This window comes from Hypanus sabinus, chromosome 17 (assembly GCF_030144855.1).
Source record: "Hypanus sabinus isolate sHypSab1 chromosome 17, sHypSab1.hap1, whole genome shotgun sequence".
Classification (NCBI taxonomy): domain Eukaryota; kingdom Metazoa; phylum Chordata; class Chondrichthyes; order Myliobatiformes; family Dasyatidae; genus Hypanus; species Hypanus sabinus.
Genome location: NC_082722.1, coordinates 30,021,400 through 30,043,127, shown reverse-complemented (window position 1 = coordinate 30,043,127; position 21,728 = coordinate 30,021,400). Strand labels below are relative to the sequence as shown.

Sequence of the window (21,728 nt, the reverse complement as noted above, 5' to 3'; positions counted from 1 at the left end):
GAAATGTTTGTGTTGATGTCATCTCATGTTTCCATACACACCACGGTAACGTGTAATGTGTAACATGTCATTGTAACAGTGACAGAAAGGCACAACCTCCACAGGCGAGTGGGCAAGAGGATTCCAGAGGCTGCTGGTCGGTACCAGTTAGTTACTGTCACAGATGCTTACAACGTCACTGGATTGGCAGGAGGTCAGAGGCTGAAGTGAGTTTGTATCAGAGGGGAGATAGAGGAAGGGATGATGTTTTTATTTAAGTGACGGCAGCTGTAAATTCTCACACAAAAACTGATTGCAGCAAATTGGAGGCTGCTTTACTTAAAAGACTACACCCCACTGTAAAACCTTTTGGTCAAGGTACTGACTGTCATCTGTGCTTTCAGCCTGAAGAGAGATCCAAACTCGCCTGAGTAACTGAGTAAGCAAGATGTGGGATTTTGAAGATTCATTTATTTTATAGTTACCTTTGACTTGAAATATGGTTTTATCACTGGTTGATAGTTAATGGAAGTTTCCTGTGCAATTTAAGATTACAGTGTTGTGTTTTCTTTCTGAGGTCTCTTATGTCAGCATAAAATACAGAGTTTGAACTGTGGCAGGTCAGTAACTAGTTCTATTAGTTTTGAAATTCATTAATTGTTTTTTCCGTGTCTGTTGAAGTTGAAGAGCAGAGAGTCCTTAAGCCAGTGGTTCACAATCTTTTTTTATGCCATAGACTCCTACCATTAACCAAGGGGTCCATGGACCCCAGTTTGGGAATTCCTGCTTAAGCTTTTGCAAGAATTGCTAATAATATTATTTCAAGTTCCTGGGAGTCAAGATCTTTGAGGATCTAACTTGTTTTCAAGATATCAGTATAGCTATGGTGGCTATATTTCATTAGGAGTTTGAGGAGATTTGGTTTATCACCTTAAGACACTTGAAAACTATGTATGTACTGTGGGGAGCATTCTGACAGGCTGCATCATTGTCTGGTACGGGGGAGGGGGCAACTGTACAGGATCAAAAGAAGCTACAGAAGGGTGTAAAAAAAAGTCAGCTCTATCTTGGGTACTAACCCCCGATAGAATCCAAGACATCTTCAAGGAGTGGTGTCTTAGAAAGGCGGCGTCTGTCGTGAAGGACTCCCTGGACTTGCCTTATTCGCGTTGTTACTGTCAGGAAGGAGATACAGAAGCCTGAAGGCACACACTCTGATTCAGGAATAGCTTCTTCCCCTCTGCTGTCCAATTCCTAAATGGACATTGAACCTATGAACACTACCTTACTTTTATTATTTCTGTTTTTGCACTATTTTTAATTTATCTACTTATATATTTACTGTAATATATTTTTCTTTCTGTATTTTCTTATATTGCATTCTATCGCTGCTATTGAGTTAACAAATTTTATGACATATACTGGTGATATTAAACCTGATTCTGATATATGTGGTGTAACAAAAGCCACAACTTATTTACTGCCCTTTCGCTTGCCACCTTCAGTCATCTGAGCTGCATTGGAAGTGTATCACCCCGATCCTGAGTCCGTGTCTAAAACTGATGTTACTGTTTACTGCGCTCAAAGCAGTTACTCTCATTCATGCTGTGGTTATGTACCTAAGAACATTAGAAATAGGAGCAGGACTAGGCCATCTGACCCGTTGAGTGTGCTCCGCCATTCAATAAGTTCTTGGCTGAATTGACTTTGTACTCATCTCCATCTACCTGCCTTTTCCTCATAACCCTTAATTCCCTTACTATGCAAAAATCTATCCAACCTTGTCTTATATCTTTACTGAGATAGCCTCCACTGCTTCATTGGGCAGAGAATGCAACAGGTTCACCACTCTTTGGGGAAGTATGAGGGGTGATTGATAAGTTCCTGGCCCAAGGTAGAGGGCGTCAATTTTAGAAAACCTCGCACATTTATTTTTCCTACATTTACACACACACAGTCCAGGGTCGTAGAGCATACGAATCCCTTCTTTGTAGAAGTCGGCATCTTGGAGCTCCAGAAGTCCACAGCAGGAGTGCTTGATAAGTTTGTGGCTTACAGCAGAAGGAGATGAGTTATTAACTTCAAACTTTCTGCATTTTCACTCAAAGAGTTGAACTGCACGTGCATGTAACGAGAGCTGTATAACTTATCTCCCTCTACCTTAGGCCACAAAATTATCAATCGCCCCTGCTGGGGACCACCTGGGTACAAGACGCTCTCATTACATGCATGTGCAGTTCAATTCTTTGAGTGATAATGCAGAAAGTTTGAAGTTAATAACTCATCTCCTTCTACCTTAGGCCATGAACTTATCAATCACCCTTGCTGTGGACCACTTCTACAAAGAAGGGATCCGTATGCTCCATGACTGCTGGACTAAGTGTGTACATGTAGGAGGGGACTATGTTGAAAAATAAACGTGCTAGGCTTTCTAAAGTTGACTCCTTCTACCTTAAGCCATGAACTTATCAGTCACCCATCGTAGTTCCTCCTCATCTCCATCCTAAATTTACTCTCTCAAATCTTGAGGCTATGTCCTATAGTTCTAGTCTCACCTCCCAGTGGAAACAACTTTCCTGCCTCTATCTTATCTATCCCTTTCATAATTTTATATATTTCTATAGGATCTCCTCTCATCCTTCTGAATTTCAGAGAGTACAGTCCCAGGTGACTCAATCTCTCCTCATAGTCTACACCCCTCATCTCTGGAATCAACCTGGTGAACCTCCTCTGAACCACCTTCAAATCCTTCCTCAAGTAAGGAGACCAGAACTGCTCGCAAATTCCAGATGCGGCCTTACCAGTACCCTATACTGTTGCAGCATAACCTCCCTGCTCTTAAATTCAATCCGTCTTTTATTGAGTATTTTCATAACTTTCCTCTTAATTAGGTTTTTTTTCAGTCCCTTGCTTTCAGTTTTTTTTTGGTAGTAGGCATTATTATCTTCTGTTTTCAAGTGTATTTACAGTTTTGGGGGTTTGAATGTCCTGATTTATATTCTCTACATTTTGTCGTGGTTGGTCTGGAGTTTTTTTTTTGTTGTGGGGCTTCGGGAGGATACTAACTTTACATGACTTCAATTTGGGTGCTTTCTCAATTATCTTTTTTGTATTATATTATCATTGTATGTTTATTTTGCACTGTATTAATTTTCTACTTTGTTTTGGGTTTTTTTTATTTGTAGTGTTGAAGAAAATGCATTAAAAAATCAATTAAAAAAAAATTCAATCCATCTAGCAATTAAGGCCAGAAGTCCATTTGCCTTCTTGATAGCCTGCTGCACCTGCAAACCAACCTTTTGTGATTCATGCACAAACACTCCCGTCCTTCTGCACAACAGCATGCTGCAATCTTTTACTATTTAAATCATAATCTGCTCTTTCAATTTTTCCTTCCAAAGTTATCGACCCCGCATTTACCTACATTGTACTCCATCTGCCAGACCCTTGCCCATTCACGTAACCTATCTATATCTCTCTGCAGACTCTCTGTATCCTCTGCACAATTTGCTTTTCCACTCAATTTAGTGTCATCAGTAAACTTAGGTACACTCCTCACAGCCCCTCTTCCAGATCGTTAATGTATTTTGTGAACAGTTGCAGGCTTAACACCGATCCCTGCAGCACACTGCTCACCGCTGATTGCCAACCAGAGAAACACCCATGCATCCCAACGCTCTGCTTTCTATTAGTTAACTAATCCTCTGTCCATGCTAATACATCACCCTGAACTCTATGCATCCATATCTTATGGATAATTCTTTTATGTAGCACCTTATCAAACGCCTTTTGGAAATCCAAGTAAATAATGTCCTTATGTCCCCTCTATCCACTGTGCTTGTTATATCCACAAAGAATTCCAGTAAGTTTGTCGAACAGAACCTGGCTTTGCTGAATCCATGCTGTGTCTGCATGATGGATCCATTTATTTCCAGATGCCTTGCTATTTCTTCTTTAATGATAGCTTCAAGCATTTTCCCAACTACAGATGTTAAATTTAACTGGTCTATAGTTACCTGCCTTTTGCCTACATCCTTTTTTGAACAGTGACGTGACATTCACCTTCTTCAAATCTGCTAGGACCTGCCCAGAGTCCAGAGAATTTCGGTAAATTACCACCAAAGCCTCTGCTATAACCTCTTCCATTTCTTTCAGTTCCCTGGGATGCATTCAAACCCAAAGGTAAAACCCAAGAGTAATGCAGATTCTAATGGTGGAAGTGGAAACCTTGGTTCCATCTTCTGGACAGTTGGTATCAACATACTTCATAGTTATTGATGCTTACATCTCCTTTCAGGGGAGCTTTTCCACAAAATGTGGTTCATTTTAAAAAGATGAGATCAAAAATGATCAATTTTAGATATCATCAAAAAATCTATGTTAGTGTTGGACATTTCAGACTCCCTTTCTGACTGGATTCTTGTTGTATTGATGTCTTTAGTGGAGAATATTCTTTCCATTTGGGCAGCATTCCATAATGGGCTGCAGTGATTTGTGACTTTTTAAACATAACTATTAAAGAAATAGATGTGAAGGGACTTGGAGTAAAATATGTACAGATTTTTGTTTTTATTTTAATTTTTTGTCATCGTGGAAAGTAGAGTGATGTAAAGTTTGAGCTGATGTATAGGCGTGGTAATACTTTGGAAGAGGTTAGTTTTGGCTCGTATGCTCGAATTACTCATTTTTTGGATTTTCTAAGGCTTTGCTAAGGTATCCAAAGGTAACTAATATTGAGAAAATCATTGTCTGCAACTGTCCATTCTATACAGACTCCAGCATCATGATATGTAGGCTTTTTGTTCCTGGATGTAAAAACCAGACTGTCCTGTATCTTGTCCTCAGCAACCTTATGAATTATTGATGAAGTTAGTCAGATTTTTGGGGTGGTACATTGGATTTGTTGGCTGTGTAGCCTTCTGTGGGTTCCAGTGATTCTGACTTCTTGGGCTGTCTGTATGTAGTCTGCACTTCTTCCTGTGACAGCTTGAGTTTCCCCAGAGGCTTCCATTCCATAAAACCATAACACATAGGAGCAGAATTAAGCCATTCAGCCCATCAGGTCTGCTGCACCATTCCATCATGGCTGATTTATTATCCCTGTCAACCCCATTCTCTTGCCTTCTCCTCGTAATCTTTGGCACCCTTACTAATCAAGAACTTATCAGCCTCCGCTTTAAATATACCCAATAACGGTCTCCACAGCCATCTGTGCACTGACTTACACAGATTCACTCACTGGCTAAAGAAATTCCCCCTAATCTCTATTCTAAAGGGACATCCTTTTACTCTGAGGCTACGCCCTCTGCCCCTGGACTCCCTCATTATGGGAAACATCTTCTCTATATCCACTCTGTTTAGGCCTTTCCTCCCACAATGCAAAATGAATTGCTACTGGCTTAGTTGGCTGCTGTAAATTATCTATTGTGAAGGTGGGTGGTAGGAAAATTGGTGAGAGGCAGTATTAACGGGCATTCATGAGGGAATGGACTGCAGGCAATTAGTGGGGAATGAGGCTGATGTGATTTCTCTGAGAGCCAGTATATCAATGGGCCAAATGATTTCCTTTTTGTGTTGCAAGGGAATATAACAAAATAATAATGTCCTATTATCTCGTTCGTGATGTCCTGTAGTTATTGAACACCTTTTAGTTTACAAAAATCTATCACTCTCTTCCCAATTAAAATGACAAACAGCAATTGGTGTAGAGTCACTTGCTGTTTGTAGTAGGGGTATTCTAAATCTCTACTAAACTTAGCATAAAGTAGTTTTCTCAATGTCTTGAAAGGGATGCCTCAAAATTCAGACCTGCACTCATTCGTAGACTCCAGCAAGTACTGTTTTGCCTTACTACCTCCCCTTAATATCTTGGAAACTCTGATCGAATCCTGAAGCCTTGCTGGGAATAGGAACCTGTATGCATAATCTCTCTTAGTAACTTAATCTTTGGAATCCAGGCATGGTTTTGGTAAAACTGTGCTGTCGTAGGCCTTCACTGTCGGAGGACAGAACTGCTTCAGAGAGGTCTAACAGTGAAGTGTAATTGCTGCCTCTTTTTTTTAAGTAACTAAAAGTCTGGTAATCCATTATCCAGTTGCTAAAAATCCAGATGGTTTGACATCTGGGATTCACTGAGACTCTTGTTTCCCATGCTCCTTTTAAGTTCAGGGGGTACAGAGGAAAATTTATTATGCCTCTGTGTAACATATTAAAAATGCAGGGAAAAAGTGTTCTGTAGTAATAACAGGAATAACATTAAGTAGTCTGGAACATTTTCCAGTCCGTTAGATACGACGTCTCAAAGCTGCTGGGTTCTCAAATCTTTATTGCACTTGTCCTAGATGTCAAATGCAGCAGAGTACCTTAGCATGTATTGATTTGTATTTCAACATGACTAGCAATGACATATGCATGTGGACCTTCAAGTCTCTGCACTTGCATCTGGCTTTTGAAGAATTCTGTTTAATCCTTTTAAAATTCCAAGGGTTGATTATATTCCATTTACCACCTCAGTTATATTTGGTTTTTGTTTGTTGCAGTCAAATTCTTCTATCTACTTAACCTACCTACCACTGTGTAAGGTGTGAAGTTGAGCGGATGGTATTTATCTTGTATTTATTATATATGGTGAGCAGGTGTAGGCCCAAAAGTAGCTTTGTGAAGAAGGCATCTGCATTTTTACATGGACTATTTCCTATAAAAGCCGGAGTTGGTGTTATGATTTCATTACTTCGGGTTGTACGGATTTTGCTTTGAAGAGCCAATGTCACAGACTGAATTGCTGCCAGCTTCATGGCCATTGTCTGTCATATAGATTCATGGCCATTGTCTGTAACAGGCCCTTCAGCTCACCCCATCCTTGCAAGCTATCATTTACACTAAGTATTCAGTAATCTCTATTTTTATTCTCCCTATATATTCATCAATGCCAATTCTACCACAAAAGGGCAATTTACAGTGGGCAACTAACCTACCAGCCTGCCTGTCTTTGAGGTGTAGACTACCTAGTTGAAACACATGGTTACAAAGAGAACATGCAAATTCCACACAAACAGCAAGGATTGAACCTGGGTCACTAGAAGTTGTGAGGCAACACCCCACTGGCCGTGCTACTGCTCAACCCTTTGTTGCAATTTTCTTAGATGCCGAAGGAAACTTTTAGGAACTCTAGGCTCCTTCTGTACTCCACTGTATAAGCCGCTAACCGTCCAAAGTATGCCATCGACCAGCTTAATCTTGCCAAGGACCATTGGTTTAGATTCTCAACTGGCCATGGGCTGCGCCTTCATTCTCTGGGGGTAGATAGGATGAATTGGAATTTATTTAAATCTTACATCCATCCCACAATGTGAGGGAGTAAAAAGCTTTGCGTTATGAGCCTGTCATAATGTACATACATGAGAATTTATGTGTAATGCTTGTGGAAAGAAGCTGTCCATCGCCTGTTGGTCCTGGCTTTAATGCTGCAGTACTGTTTGCTAGACAGAAGCAGCTGAAACAGTTTCTGGTTGGGGTGACTGGTGTCCCCGATGATCTTCCAGGTTTCCTTTATGCACCTGCTGCTGTAAATGACCTCAATGAAGAGAAGTTCACATCCATGGATGTGCTGGACTGTTCGTACCACTCTGCAGTGCCCAGCGATCAAAGTTGGTGCAGTTCCCATACCAGGCGGTGATACAGCCAGTCAGAATGCTCTCGCTGGTGTCCCTGCAGAAGGTCTTGAGGATTTGGGGGCTCATGCTGAACTATTTCAGTCACCTGAGGTAGAGATGCTGTTGTGCTTTTTTTTGCCACATAGCTGATGTGTACAGTCCAGGTGAGATCTTCGGTGGTGCGTATGCTGAGGAACTTGAAACGACTCACCTTCTCTACTGATCGCAGTGAGCCTGTCTCTGTGACTGTTCCTGTGTGGAAAAGAGCAAAGACTGAAGTCTGTGGGCATTGCAAGGAATAGTCCAACCGCCTGCCTTCTATCTTGTACTATAGTAAGGAGCTAACATGAGAGCTGTATTAATTTGAGTATAAAATAGTGCTTTAGCTTTTAATTATAAAGTGGTTCCACAGAGGCCTGAATGCTGCTGAACTCTCGATGACTGTTCATATGAAAGATTGGTGGGCTAAGAGATCTGTAATTTATTCCTAAAGTGAGTTACGAGTTCACTCCAGACAACTCCCTAGTTGAATATTTTGAATATTTTCCAGCTTAGTTTTTGAAGGTTTATGTTTTGGGTTTCATCTGTGTGTAGGGGTTACTCTAACTTTGAGTTCCATTCAGTGTGAATCACAAGTTGATTGCTTGGCACTGGGTGTTCCTTTACTTTGCTCCTATCCTGATGTTCATTCCTTACTTACATGATGGGTCTGTTTGATTTTTACTGCATATTGGTAATCCTTAGAAAGAAGTATATGGCTTGTGTGTGAGAACGTAACCGTCTAGCTTTACACAGCAAATACGAACAGATGTGAATGAAGGTGGCTCCCTTTTAAGTTGATATAAAATAGTGGAAAGATGTAGGCTATTCAATCCCTTAAACGCTGTACATATTGGTTATAACGTAGTAGATGGCTGTTAAGCCTATGCTGATTGTGTGTAAGTGCAGTCTGTTTAGTGTCACTACCTTGTCCTCTGCCGCAGCACTGTAAATTCTTACCTTTCAAATATTAATGAAATATTACTCCTGGCAGTGCATTGCAGACATTAATCACATACTGTGTTAATTTTTTCCTCATGTTGATGTTGGTTCTTATGCCAATCACCTTTTGTTCTAAAAGCAGACAAAAACTGCAGATGCTGTAAAAAGAAACTGCTGGAAACGCACAGCAGCTCAGGCAGCATCAATGGATAGAGAAATAAGGTTAGTTTTGGGTTGATGGACTTCCATCAAATCTAGGAGGAATGGTCTATGTCCCCTTGTTATTGATCCTTCCATCTTTGGAATAGTTTCTCTCCTGTCTCTGGGAATGCTTTCTCCCCTTCTGTCTCTGGGAATGGTTTCTCTCTTTTTGCCTCTGGGAATGCTTTCTCTGTTTCTATCATGTCTAGACTTTCAAGGGTTTTACAAATCCTTTTCGTATCCCTTTCAATGTCTTTTTTCCAATTTACCAGTGCACTTAACCTTCTAATCCCAATAATTGTTTTGATAACATCTTCTGTATCCTCCCTGTAGTTTTTCTTTCTTTGTGAAAATGTGGTGTGCAGTACTGAACATGTTCTGTAGTTCAGAGTTTACAAAGACTCAGAATATCTTGCTTGCTCCAACATTGCATCTCTTTCTAAAACTTGAACCCTTTTCCTTAAACTGCTTGGCTACTTCGCTGATCTATGCATGTATACCTCCAAATCCCTCTGTCCTTGTATATCTTAGAGGTGGCACGGTGACATCAGCACTGGACTCCGGAACGGAGGTTCCCGGGTTCAGATCCAATCGGGCTGTTCCTGAGTAAGCTTTCCATCTGTGCCAGGTTGAGTGTTGAGCTCGTAAAATAAAGAAAGATACTGCAAAATGTCTGCGTGAGGAGTGGCACACCACACAGTCTTGTAAGGCATGAAAATGACCAACGCTGACCTCTCAGGCCTGAGTCGACATCGTCATCGTCATCATCAGTCGATGTCGTCATATAGAATTGTGCTCACTGGTTTATATTGCTTCGTCTCATTCCTCATCAGTTTAATTGCCATGTTTTCACCAGCAAGACTGTTTCTTCCTGAAATCTGCTCTAATCTACCTTACAATTTGCCTCACATTCTGGTTTTGAAATTTAGAGATTTTGCCCTAAACACCTAAATTCTGAATTTACCAATAGATACTGAGTGAAAAGGCGGACCGAGTGCTGACTTTTGGGGAACTCCAGTGCAGACCACATCCACCCTTTTGATAACAAAAACTTATGATGTGAGATTTTTTTATGCAACCAATTTCTATTTCATTCTCTCCTTTTCATTCATTGAAAGGATGAATGATCTATTTTGGTTTAGTGAATGATACATTTGTCATTTCTTGATGTTCCTTAGTACTCTTAACCAGCAAAGACGTTCCATCAATTTTAAAAGATGTAACTTCCACTGTTCTGTATTGGAGAGAATTCCATACTTACTAATATCTGCTTTCCTGAAGATATGTTTCCTGTCTTTTGTGTTGAATAGTTTGGCCCCAGTTTAATGATTTTGTCCTCAGATCCTACAACCTTAAACTGTGGAAAATTTCTGTCCACCCGATCAATTCTTTGTGAGTTCTGCAGAAAACCCTCAGTCAAATGACCCCTTCGTCATTTAAGTTCTACTGAATACAGGATTATTTGTTGTTGTAGTATTTCTTAATAATTTAACTCTTGGAGCCCTGTTATAGTGAATTTGTGTTGCATCCTTGGGGAATACATCTTCTTATGTATCTGTGGTGATCTTGTTCAGGCAAGATATGTATGTATAGTGGTTGAAACAGTCCTACATGCTTGTCTTCCAAACTCACAATGCAGAGACCAGCATTCTTCAGCCTCTTTTGAAGGTCCCATCCTATTTGCTTTCAATGTACAGGTACTTAACCTCTACTTGTACTAAGGCCTATTTGCAAAGGATTTGCCAATCACTTAATTTATTAATATTCATGTAATTTGATCCTTCCTTCTACTGTGCAGCATAAGTCTGCGTTTCACTTTGCATCATTGGCGGACTTGAATACCTTCCCTGCTGTCCCATCATGTCAGTGGTTGATGAGCGGTTATGGTTCCACGCAGATGATCACTTATTAAGTCCTCTCAATTTGTTTAAGTGGCCATTACCACTGCTGACTTGCCTTTGGCAGCTTAGACATTTTCTCAGCCAGCTCAATAATTCTTTTCTGGCTCAATCAACTTTAACTTCAGTTGACAGCCTCTTTACTAAGAAACATTTTCAAATACCTTCTGGAGTACCATAGAAATAATATCCATGACAATTCCCCTTCTCTGCTACTTTAGTTAACACTTCAAAATATTCAGTCTGCTTTATTAGATGTCATTTATTCGTGCTAAATTCAATGTAAATTTAAAGTACGTATATGTCACCAAATATTACCCAGAGAATCATTTTCTTGAAGTCATTCAACAAAGAAATACAATAGAATCAATGAAAAGCTGCACACAAACGCTGACAACCAGCTAATGTGCAAAAGAAGACAAATCTTGAAAATACCAAAAAATAATACGGTGAGCATGAGTTGTAGAGTCCTAAGTGAGTCTATAGGTTGTATTCAGTGATCAGTTCAGAGTTCAGGTGAGTGAAGTTATCCATGCTGGTGCAGGAGCCTGATGGTTGAGGGGTAATAACTGTTCCTGAACCTGGTGGTGTGGGACCTGAGGCTCCTGTGCGTCCTTCCTGATGGAAGCAGTGACAAGAGAGCATGAGAACATGGCCTGGATGATTGGGTTCCTGGGTGATAGACCTGTTCTAAAAGCACTGCACATTTAACTTGACGTGATTCATGTAGAAGGACACCAGATCCAACACCAACATCTTTCAGTCTTCCACCAGTTTTTAAAAAAACTTTTTTCCCCAACCAATATAGTGAAGCCAGTTACATCTTCCTCACAGCTTGCACTTCACTCAGCTTTGTCTCTTCAGAAAACTTTGATGCAGTGCACTTGGTTTCCTTACCAAGTGGTTGATTATAGATTGTGAACAGTGTGAGCCACAACACCATTCCCTGTCACACCCCAATGACCATAGCCTCCTCACCAAATCATTTCAAGCCTCCCATCATCTGTGGTCTAATCATTAATTCATGCTAATGTATTACCCCATCCAATAACTAATTTATATACATATCTTTCCTTTTTATGTAATGCGATCTTTAAATTAGTTAACTTTTTCCAGACCGTTTTTCCACTTGCGTTTTATGCCTTAAAGGGATTATGTGTCATAAACTATGTATTAACTCTTTAAAGGCCAGGCATTTCTTGTCTCATGGGTCTATGTGGTTAATTTGTTGAGTGGAAACAAAAGAAATAATCTGAACATGGGTACACAACTGGAACCTAAAACCCTTGCTGACAAAACAGAGTACTTTTCATCTTAAATGGTAGATTAAGGGGACTTGGATTTAAAATAGTTTACTTTATGTAAAGTTCACTTTGCATCGTTTATAATCTTCTTTGGGTCTTTGCCCTGTTGTGCTTCAGGAAGCATTGGAAATTTCCTGACAGTTTTCCATGTGGATCACATATAGTAACCATCTAACCCTTGGGGCACACCACAGCTATTAATACTCTTGAGAAGGGAAGATTTCTTATGGCTTTGCGTCATTGAGGCTTCTGTCTTCATTACATTTGTAGAATTGTCAAAAATCCCATATAGAGTAACTTAGGACGGTCAGTGAAATCTGTTGCTCAGATTATTTTTATTTTATAACCATGATTGTGGCATTAAATATAATGGAGCCTTTTCTCCTGGTCTTCATATATCACCAGATTTTGTCTTGTGTAACTGAACTGAAGTAAGTTTATTTTTTTAATATTTTGTGTTCTACTTTGCAGTGTTGATAATGTGTGATAATAGGCAGACTATTTGCAAACCATAGGCCTTTCTAGATGATACTCTGTTTATAGAAACACCGACTGGGAGAACAGAGGAGTAGAGAGTTCCAAACTAAAAAAGATTAAAGTGGGAATGAAAAACTATACTTGTTTCGTTATTGCTATTGAAAGGGCTCTCCCAGTACTGCTGAAATTATGTATTTCAAATATCAGCAAAGTGAAGTGTATCTCCTGTTGACTCAAACTTCCTGAACATATGTGAGAAAGGTGCTTGTGGCAAGAGATAACATACTCCCACTGTTAGGTCTCTAATAATTTGTATACTTAAGTTAAATTACAGAATTGGATGTAATTACTCTCGCTCTCAAATAAAAACATAATTTAGGAATTCTTTCTTTGGTAGTCCCTTGGGATTTCTTGCTTCCGCTTCAATTCTGTGATTTCTGAGGCAGCTAATGAGGCCAATGTGGGAATCCCAGATTCGTAGAGTCACACAGTATGGGAACAGGGCCTGTGGGCCATAAAGTCCACATTAATTATCAGGCACCCCATGCTGAAGCTGATCCTACACGAATCCATTTTATTTTCCCTCATATTCTGATCAAATCCCACCGCATTCTATCACTCATTTGCACATCAGGGCCAAGTCACTACAGCTAGTTCCCTGTCTGTGACGTGAGAGGAATTCAGAACACTCACTAGAGATTCATGTAGTCGGGGGGTGGGTGCCCAGAGGTCGTGATTGAACCTGGGAACCTTGAGTTTTGAGGCAACAGCTCTGCCATTGTGTCACACATCCCATCCCCCCACCCCCCCCCGCCCTCTACCCCAGACAGAGCAGACCCTACCTAATGCAGCAGACATGTGGCTAGTTTACGTGATGCTCTTTACTGTACGAGGTTTTCAGTGGGTGCCCCTAACCTCACTTTCAGTTTTTGTCAGCCAGAAACCCACAGGAATCAGTGGAAAAGTTTAATTTCTTTCAGTTTGCATTGAGCATGGGTTTGATAATCCAAGTCCCTACTCAGATTAGCTGCCTGATAACCTCTTCCCGTGGTAAAACTGGTTGTTTTTGAGAATCTGGTATCGGTGATGTGACTGTTCTGTGGTTTCCTGACTCCTGGCTCCAACTGGCTGGAAATACACATCAAACTGGGTAACACCGGTGCAGAGAGAAACAAGAGTTAATGTTTCAGGTCGACAGCCTTTGCTCAGAACTGGGAGAATTTAGAAAATAAGCATTTTTTTTTGGTAAAGTTTCTGTGAAGGGGAAAGAGGGTGGAATAAATGAAGAAAATCTGTGATGGGATGAAGACCGAGATGGTACAGACTGGAATCACCTGAGGCTGGAGAAAGCTTGTAAATGGCAGCCAACCCATCGGAAGGAGGTATAAATCGAGGCAGGTTAGAGGGGAGAGAGATTGAATACTTCCCATGCTTGGAGGCCTGAATGAAGGAGAGTGCTGGAAAAGTCCAGCAGGTCAGGCAGCGTCTGTGGGGAGAGGAAAATCTGGTGCAGCAAAAGCAGCAAGGGACTGAAAAGCAGTAAAGTGCAGACACTGGAAATCTGAAGCTTACCAGAAAATGTTGGAAGCACTCATCAAGCAATTTAGAATTGATGGAGAGAGAAATCGAGCTAATGCCTGGGTCAACGTGCTCCCCAGCTCTGAAAGGTATTCGACCAGAACTGTCAAGCCTGTCCCCTTGCCAGATGCCGACTGAGCCACTGAGCTCCTCCAGCATCTCCCGTTCTTGCACCAGGGCTAGCCAGTTCGGATCCCAGTCAGGAAGTCAGTGACCTGAGATTGTGAGCAGAAGCCTGGTTGAGTGGAAGTTGTTGGGCTTCACTGGCACAGTGTAGGAAGGCAAAGGCAGAGAGGTAGGAATATGATGGGGAGTTGATTTCTCAGTATATCAGTTGGAACAACTGTTAGTGTGGGGTCAGTCTTGCAAACTCAATGGAGATTGGCAGAGTAGACCCGGTTTTGTTTCTCCGGTGCTCAGCTACTGTTTGCTTTATTTGATATACCATGCCAGTCTGTAAGGTACTCGCCAGTTAAGAAATCTAGACTGATTTACTAATCTGTCGTGTCCAATAAGCATTTGGGTGTCTTTCAGCTGTGTGGTGGAAAAAACACAACAACGCCTCTTTCACCACAGCCGGTTGAGGAAGTTTGGTGTGGGCCCCCAAATCCTAAGAACTTTCTACAGGGGAGCAATTGAGAGCATCGTGACTGGCTGCATCTCTGTCCCACTGTTGGGACAGTACAAAGAGAGGGTCACACTGTTGTTGGGACAGTACGGAGATGGGGGTCACACTGTTGGGACAGTACGGAGATGGGGGTCACACTGTTGGGACAGTACGGAGAGAGGATCACACTGTACCTCCCTTAATTGCAGGACTCTGCAGAGAGTGGTGCGGGCAGCCCAGCACATCTGTAGATGTGAACTTCCCATGATTCAGGACATTTACAAGGATAAGTGTGTAAAAAGGGCCCGTAGGATCATTGGGGACCCAAGTCAACCCAGCACAACCTATTCCAGCAGCTACTATCCGGGAAGCGGTACCACAGCATAAAGCCAGGACCAACAGGCTTCAGGACAGCTTCTTCCACCAGGCCATCAGACTGATTAATTCACGCTGACTTGAGTGTACTCTATACTACATTGACTATTCTAGTTATTATAAATTACAATGATTGCACTTGGCACATTTAGATGGAGAAGTAATATAAAGATTTTTACTCCTCGTGTGTGAAGGATGTAAGAAATAAAGTTAATTCAATTCAATTTTTGGACTTCATATTATTGAAGGCTGTTTATGTGTGAAAAGGCCTCCGTCGGTGAGAGTTGACAGTGGATATTGTGTCCTAGCTGTCTAGAGACGCAAGCCTGGTCAGTACGATATGGAGAGCAAGCTGTTGCCCATGTAGCAAGCTCCCCCTCTCCACACACCTGATGAACCCAAGGGAACGGCAGGGACCGATGCAATTTGGTACCAGCAGCATCACAGGAGTTGCCAGTCAGCATTCTACTCAACGTAGGACTGTCTTAGGGACTCCAGCTCCAGATTTTTCCCTCCGGTTTACTCCCGAAGCCCTCCCCATGAGTGGGTACAGCCACAAGATAGTAGAGGTTTTAAATCAGAGTTTTCCTTCTCCTAGATGAGCTGCAACCACGGCTGACAAGCCCTATCAGCCCAAAACGACTGGCTTTAAGGCACCATAACCTGCCTTTGTCCCTTCTCCTGTCAGCAGAAATGGTTCCGCCAGGCTTAGTACCCATGCCAGACATGAGCTGGACTTGGTTGTCAGAGACTACTTGAGGCGTACGCCATTGGGAGCATTTAATAGGTAATGGGAGCTTGTCCCCATTACCTCCCCTGGCTGTATCAACCTTGGGGCTGTTTACTGTATCTGATTTGGAGCAATATATAAAAAGGCAACATATAATAACAGCTGTCAAGACCTGACCATTCAGATTTGTCACGTGTTTTGATGACAGGTTTTGGATCATAACTGTGAACGTGCCTGGTTATGTACCTAATGTAGCTCATTGTACCTGCACTGAAGTACTGTAAGTCATCAGCACTTAAAGCTTGTGTTAAATTAATGTAAATGTGTAATGTGTCTGTACAACAAATAACAAGCAGCATTCTCACTTAGCAAGAGCTGCCATTTCAAAGTGTTAACTGCAAACTCTCCATCAGTACAGTATTGCAATAAGACGGCCTTCTTTCCTGTGTTGCTTCCTGGCCTGATTATGTATTCTGCATTAAACTGATGAGAGAGAATTGAAACCTGAAATGCATGATGTGTGGTTCTGCTGCCAAGCAATAAAGCTGCAGTGCGGGGTCTAATTAATTTATACATAAACTCTTGTGGCCAATTATAAAATCAGCCATAGCTTTCTGTTCTCTTTTTTTGAGGAAATGAAGGGTTGTAATTACATTAACATTGTTACTCAACTGTGTGAAGGTGAAGTTGGTTACTGACTCCGTGTTTCTCCAGGGCTCTGAGCTGGGATATCGTTCACAATGTCGCTGTCCGTGCGGCCGGCGCGCCGCATTTTCTGCACTGGAATTACTAGGAGTCATTCTTTTGCTGGAGTCAATTCACCAAAGGACAAAACATTCAGGTCAGTGAAATTTGCATCCGGGATATGCCTTTGGACATTTGCACAACTGATCCAGAATTCCAGTAGAACAATTTCATTTTGATCGGAGTAACGTGGAAAAGTCAAGGATTTCGGGGGTATGCTGCTCTGAAAATTCTGTATGTAAAGGCACTGAATCATCATGGTCCTGATTTTTTCCGAGAACAGAACAGCCCTGATCTGCACTGAGCTGCTGATCCTAGCTAGACCAACAACGGGAGCCCAAAGACACTAAAATGTCAGGCGTTGTTGCCACTGTCTCAGAGTCCTCTGGCTATGAGAGGACCCCCCTCCTCCTTTCCTCAGCGACCACCTCTCCCCTCCCCTCCCTGTACAGTAGGTGAGCTCTTCCAGGAAGAAAGTGTCATAGCCGAAAGCCAACAATTTACAACAAATTGTTATACTTTCCCATAGTGCCTTTCAGAGCATCAAGCTGCCCTAGATTATTTAAATGCAATTGAAATGCAACATATTTATTTGGGAGAGTTTATTTCTTTAAAGAAAAAACACATTTTAAAAAGGTGATATTCATTATTAAGGACGTTCATCACCTAGGACTTGCTTTCTTTGTTTTACTGCTATCAGAGAGGAGGTACAGGAGCCTGAAGACACATAGTCAACATTTTAGGAACAGCAACTTCCCCTCCACCGTCAGATTTCTGAACAGACAATGAACCAACCCTTGAACACTACTTCAGTGCATTTGTCATAAACTAGAGAAAATCTGCTGATGCTGGAGGAACTCCGCATGCTAGGCAGCATCTATGGAAAAAAAAGTACAGTTGAAGTACAGTCTCTGTCTCTTTCACCAGTCAACTTACCAGCTCTTTACTTCATCCTTCCCCCTCCAGGGTTCGCCTATCACCTGATGTTTCTCCCTCCCCTCTTCCCATCTTTTAAATCTACTCCTCAACTTTTTTTCCTCCAGTCCTGCTGAAGAGTTTTGGCCCGAAATGTTGACTGTACTATTTTCCACAGTTGCTGCCTGGCCTGCTGAGTTCCTCCAGCATTTTGTGTGTTTTACTGTATTGGTTCTCTTGTTGCACTACTTATTTAATTTAATGTTGATATATATTTCGTATCGTAATTATATTTTTTTCATTTTTTATGTGTTACACTGTACTTCTGCTGTAAAGCAACAAATTTCATAACATGTTTTGGTGATTTTAAACCTGATTCTGATTCATACTGTCTATGGAAGTAAATGGACGTATTGCATTTCCAGGAGGTTAAGAAAAACGTAAGTTCATAGTCCAAAATAACATGTTGGTGGCTAGAAGACTGGTTAGCTAGTGAGGAAGAGGCTAGTCAACACCGAATCAAAACAGAGTGCCACACAGATGAGCGCTATTGCTTCAACTTTTTACAAATCCTTTTTCTATGAATGCTGTTCAGATTAATTTCACATTCAGATGAAAGATGCATCTTGATCCTCATCAGATCATCCAAATGTTCCACTTCTAATCTGTTTCTGGATTTATATTTGAATAAGACAGAATCCACATTCATAGTCTGCACTGGGAGCTTGAAATGTTCCAACGATTTGCAACTAGAATTGACAGTTTTTCAAATTCTTCCTTTCTAAGCGTGCAGTTCAACGTATCAGTGAACATCTGAATTAAGCCAGTCTTAACTTTCTCAGAAACAGTAAATTTGAAATCACTGTATTGCTGTGGTATTTTTGAGGCAACACCTTTGTTGTGTATAAAAGAAAATCCAAGCTGCACGACAACAAAGGATATGTGCGTGGGAGCATTTTGGTTACTTCGTGGCCACGTACCCACAAAGCTTGAAGGGAACAGTCCAGGTGACACATTTTAATGTATATTTTGATGTATGTGACAAAGAAAACAAATCTTTTTTGGAGATGTTGATCTGTTAAGCAAGTGGGCAAAGATATAGCATACAGAGTAGGAGGATAAATGTCAAATTGTCCATTTTGATCAGAAATATAAAAGTTGTGTCATAAAAATGATGGAATGATATGGAGTGGAATTCATGTATCCTCGTGCAGGATTTATAAAAGTCTAGTGAGCAGGTGTGGTGAATTATCTGATCCAACCTTGTGCCTCAAAATTATGCTCGCCTGTGACAGTTTGAATGAAGGCTTGGAGTCTACTGAAGCCTGCAGAATTATAAATGGGCATAGAATAACTACCATCAGTTTGGATAGGACAGGAGTAAATGTATTTTGTTGGGATTCTTTTTTGTCTGGCAGAGATTTCTGGTTTCCTTGAATGATTGTTTAAATTGTCTGCTTTAATGAACTAGAAATGCAGGGCATCCATTAGTACTATAAGTATTTAATGAAATGGGGAACGTAGTCATTCAAATTGCAAATAGCTGCCAACATCCAGGCAGTGTGAGGCATCTTGCAGTTGAGTGCATGTGCAGTTAGTATCATTTTACTGGGTCCATAAGGTCTTATACCTGCAGAATACTATGTCTATTTTCTTTCTGGATGTGATTGAGAGGACTGAACAGTTCAGGAAATCCAGTCTGTTCTGATAGTCATGAAATGTGAATTGTTTATTAAAGATAGGCAGGGCTATCAGGAATGTGAAACTGATTAACTAGGTACTGAAAGGATCATCAGCATTAAAATGTTAGAGCCGATGAATTGCACAGCCACTGCTGTCCCAGTCTTCTGGAAAGCTAATGGCTGGTTCCTACTTGAAGGAACAGGAACAGTACCGGAGTGAGATCGATTGGCTGTTGAGTGGTGTCACAGCAATAACCATGCACTCAAAATCAGGAAGACCAACAAATTGATTGTTGACTTCAGCAAGGGGAAGTCGAGGGAACACGCTCCGGTCCTCATCGTAGGGTCGGCTGTGGAAAGGATGAATAGTTTCAGTTCCTGGGTGTCAACATCTCTGCAGGTCTATCCTGGGCCCAGCATATTAACGCAATCACAAAGAAGGCATGCCAGTGACTGTATTTCATGAGGAATTTGAGATTTGTTACGTAACTGAAGACTCTACAGAAGAAATGGGGAGCATTCTGACTGGCTGCATGACCATCTGGTATGGAGGAGCCAGTGCACAGGATCGGAAAAAGCTGCTGAGGGTTATAACCTCAGCCAGCTCCCTGCCATCAAGGAAGTGATCCTGAAAACAGCAGCATCCATCGTTAAGGACCCCCACCACCCAGGACACACCTGGGTGTTGTTACTACCATCAGGGAGGAGTTACTGGAGCCTGAGGACCCATTCTTACCTAAGGAACAGCTCCTTCTTCTCAGCCATCAGATTTCTGAAGTGTCTATTAACCCATGAATGCTATGAAACTATTTAGCCCTTCTTTCCTGCACCACCTATTTATATATATTTGTTATTGTAACTTAGAGTAATGTTTATGTATTTCACTGTAATTCTCTGGCAAAACAACAAATTTCATGACACACGCCAGTGAAAATAAATCTGATTCTATATTTTACATTTTTGTACTGCCTGATTGTTTTAAGGAGTTTCTGTAAGTCTGATCTTAATTGTGCTGTGAAATGACTTGTTTGTCTAGTGAAAGAGGTAAACAGCAGCCTTCATGTGAATCTGAGTGCATGTTCACACAGGGGAAGGATAATTCAGCATGTTTCTACTCGCCTTAAATGTGTAATAAATGCCAAACTCGTAGTACCTTGGGAGTTTTTCTATGGTCCAGAGGCCAAAGGACAGAGCTATGTTCTTGAAATGATTTGAGTATTGTTTGAATCTTTTCATTCGCAGTCTGCAATGCTTTGTCTTTGGGGTTCCGGAGAGGGGATAAATTGAACTGAAATTAATCTTCGACAAAAGGTTTTGTTCTTTCACAACATACATTTTGTTTCCCCTCTGCACTTGTGTCCAGATGCATCATGAAACTCAGCACAAACCATTCAAGTGACATTAAAATAATCTGAATATTTGGCTGTATAAACTGTAATTGCACCTGCATTTTTCCCCTCCAACTATCAAACATTCCATCAGAAGTAGTGTTGTCAAGATTGGCTACATCGTGGACTTAAAAAAAAATTTCTAATTGTGGATGCTTAGGGAACAAACAAAATAGAGTCCAGATTTTTTTGATGTGCCAGTAAATAGTAATGCCAGTAATTAAATTTTTTTTTTAGTATTTTTACTTCACTGAGATATCAATGCTTACTACTTTTGCACATCTAGTAAATCATATTTTTTAAAAAAAGAGAATCCTTTGCTGATGGCAGGTTCTTAAACAAGGATGGTGCTGATGGTAAAATGAAAACTGAAAATTTAAACCACAGCTCAGGAAACAAAAGCACCAAATCCAAAATAAAAATGGCTGTAGCTGGAAATGTGACATCTGCAAGGAAGAAAAAATAAGGTTGTTAAGTTTCACATTTATACCTTTCAGCTAGAACAAGGGATAAAGTGGGGAAAACAACAAGTGGGGAAGTGTATTACTAGGGAGGAATTTATTGACTGGATAATCAGGTGTGCACTCCTGTGTGTCACACACATATAACAATTCAATTCAGCTTGTCATTTTCCTACACAGACACTGCACACATCTGTGTTTCTCACTTTCTTGGCATTTCAAATAGATGACATGCAGTGGTTGTATTTCTGTCGTAATAGAAAAACACGCCTTGTCTAGTCTTCACGGTTATTGCCAATGTAGTCAAATCAAATCTTTTGAAATTAAATCCCTCAAATTTTATTGCTGATCAGAAAATGTAGACTGTTACCGCCATAGTGATCAGTTTGACAAGGCATTGATTTTGTTAGTGTTATGTTTGTAAAGGCAGCTCAGCTCATTTTGACCGCATTTATTGATTCAGTCTTTGTCTTGCAGAAAGCTGAAGGTATTTAGTACGCCAACAACACAGCGGAAGACTCCCTCTCGAGCTAGCAAGATGTTCAACATTTCTCACAAGTCACTTCCACCCAAGAACCCTCAGCCTGAACGACTGGATGAGGTTTACGAAGCTTTGAAAAAGGGCCTAAAGTAAGTTGTGTCTGCGGTTGGATGGAGTGGGGTGGTGGTGTAGTGTTGTGGGGAAATGCTACAAATGTCTGACAATAATAACAATTGAAATATTTGGGACTTTAAAACAAAAATACCCCTGGTTTG

At 41.0% G+C, this 21,728-nt stretch overlaps 1 protein-coding gene across 4 annotated transcripts in view; it reads left to right on the top strand.

Moving 5' to 3' along the window:
• Positions 1 to 21,728, top strand: part of ripor1 (RHO family interacting cell polarization regulator 1) — a 282,610-nt gene that overhangs the window by 171,656 nt on the left and 89,226 nt on the right. For all 4 annotated transcript variants that reach the window (XM_059992774.1, XM_059992773.1, XM_059992776.1 and 1 more), the window contains exons 2-3: positions 16,497 to 16,623; positions 21,450 to 21,602. In XM_059992774.1, coding sequence (XP_059848757.1) covers positions 16,523 to 16,623; positions 21,450 to 21,602 — 254 coding nt within the window. In that variant the 5' untranslated portion in view covers positions 16,497 to 16,522. The remainder of the gene's footprint in view (positions 1 to 16,496; positions 16,624 to 21,449; positions 21,603 to 21,728) is intronic.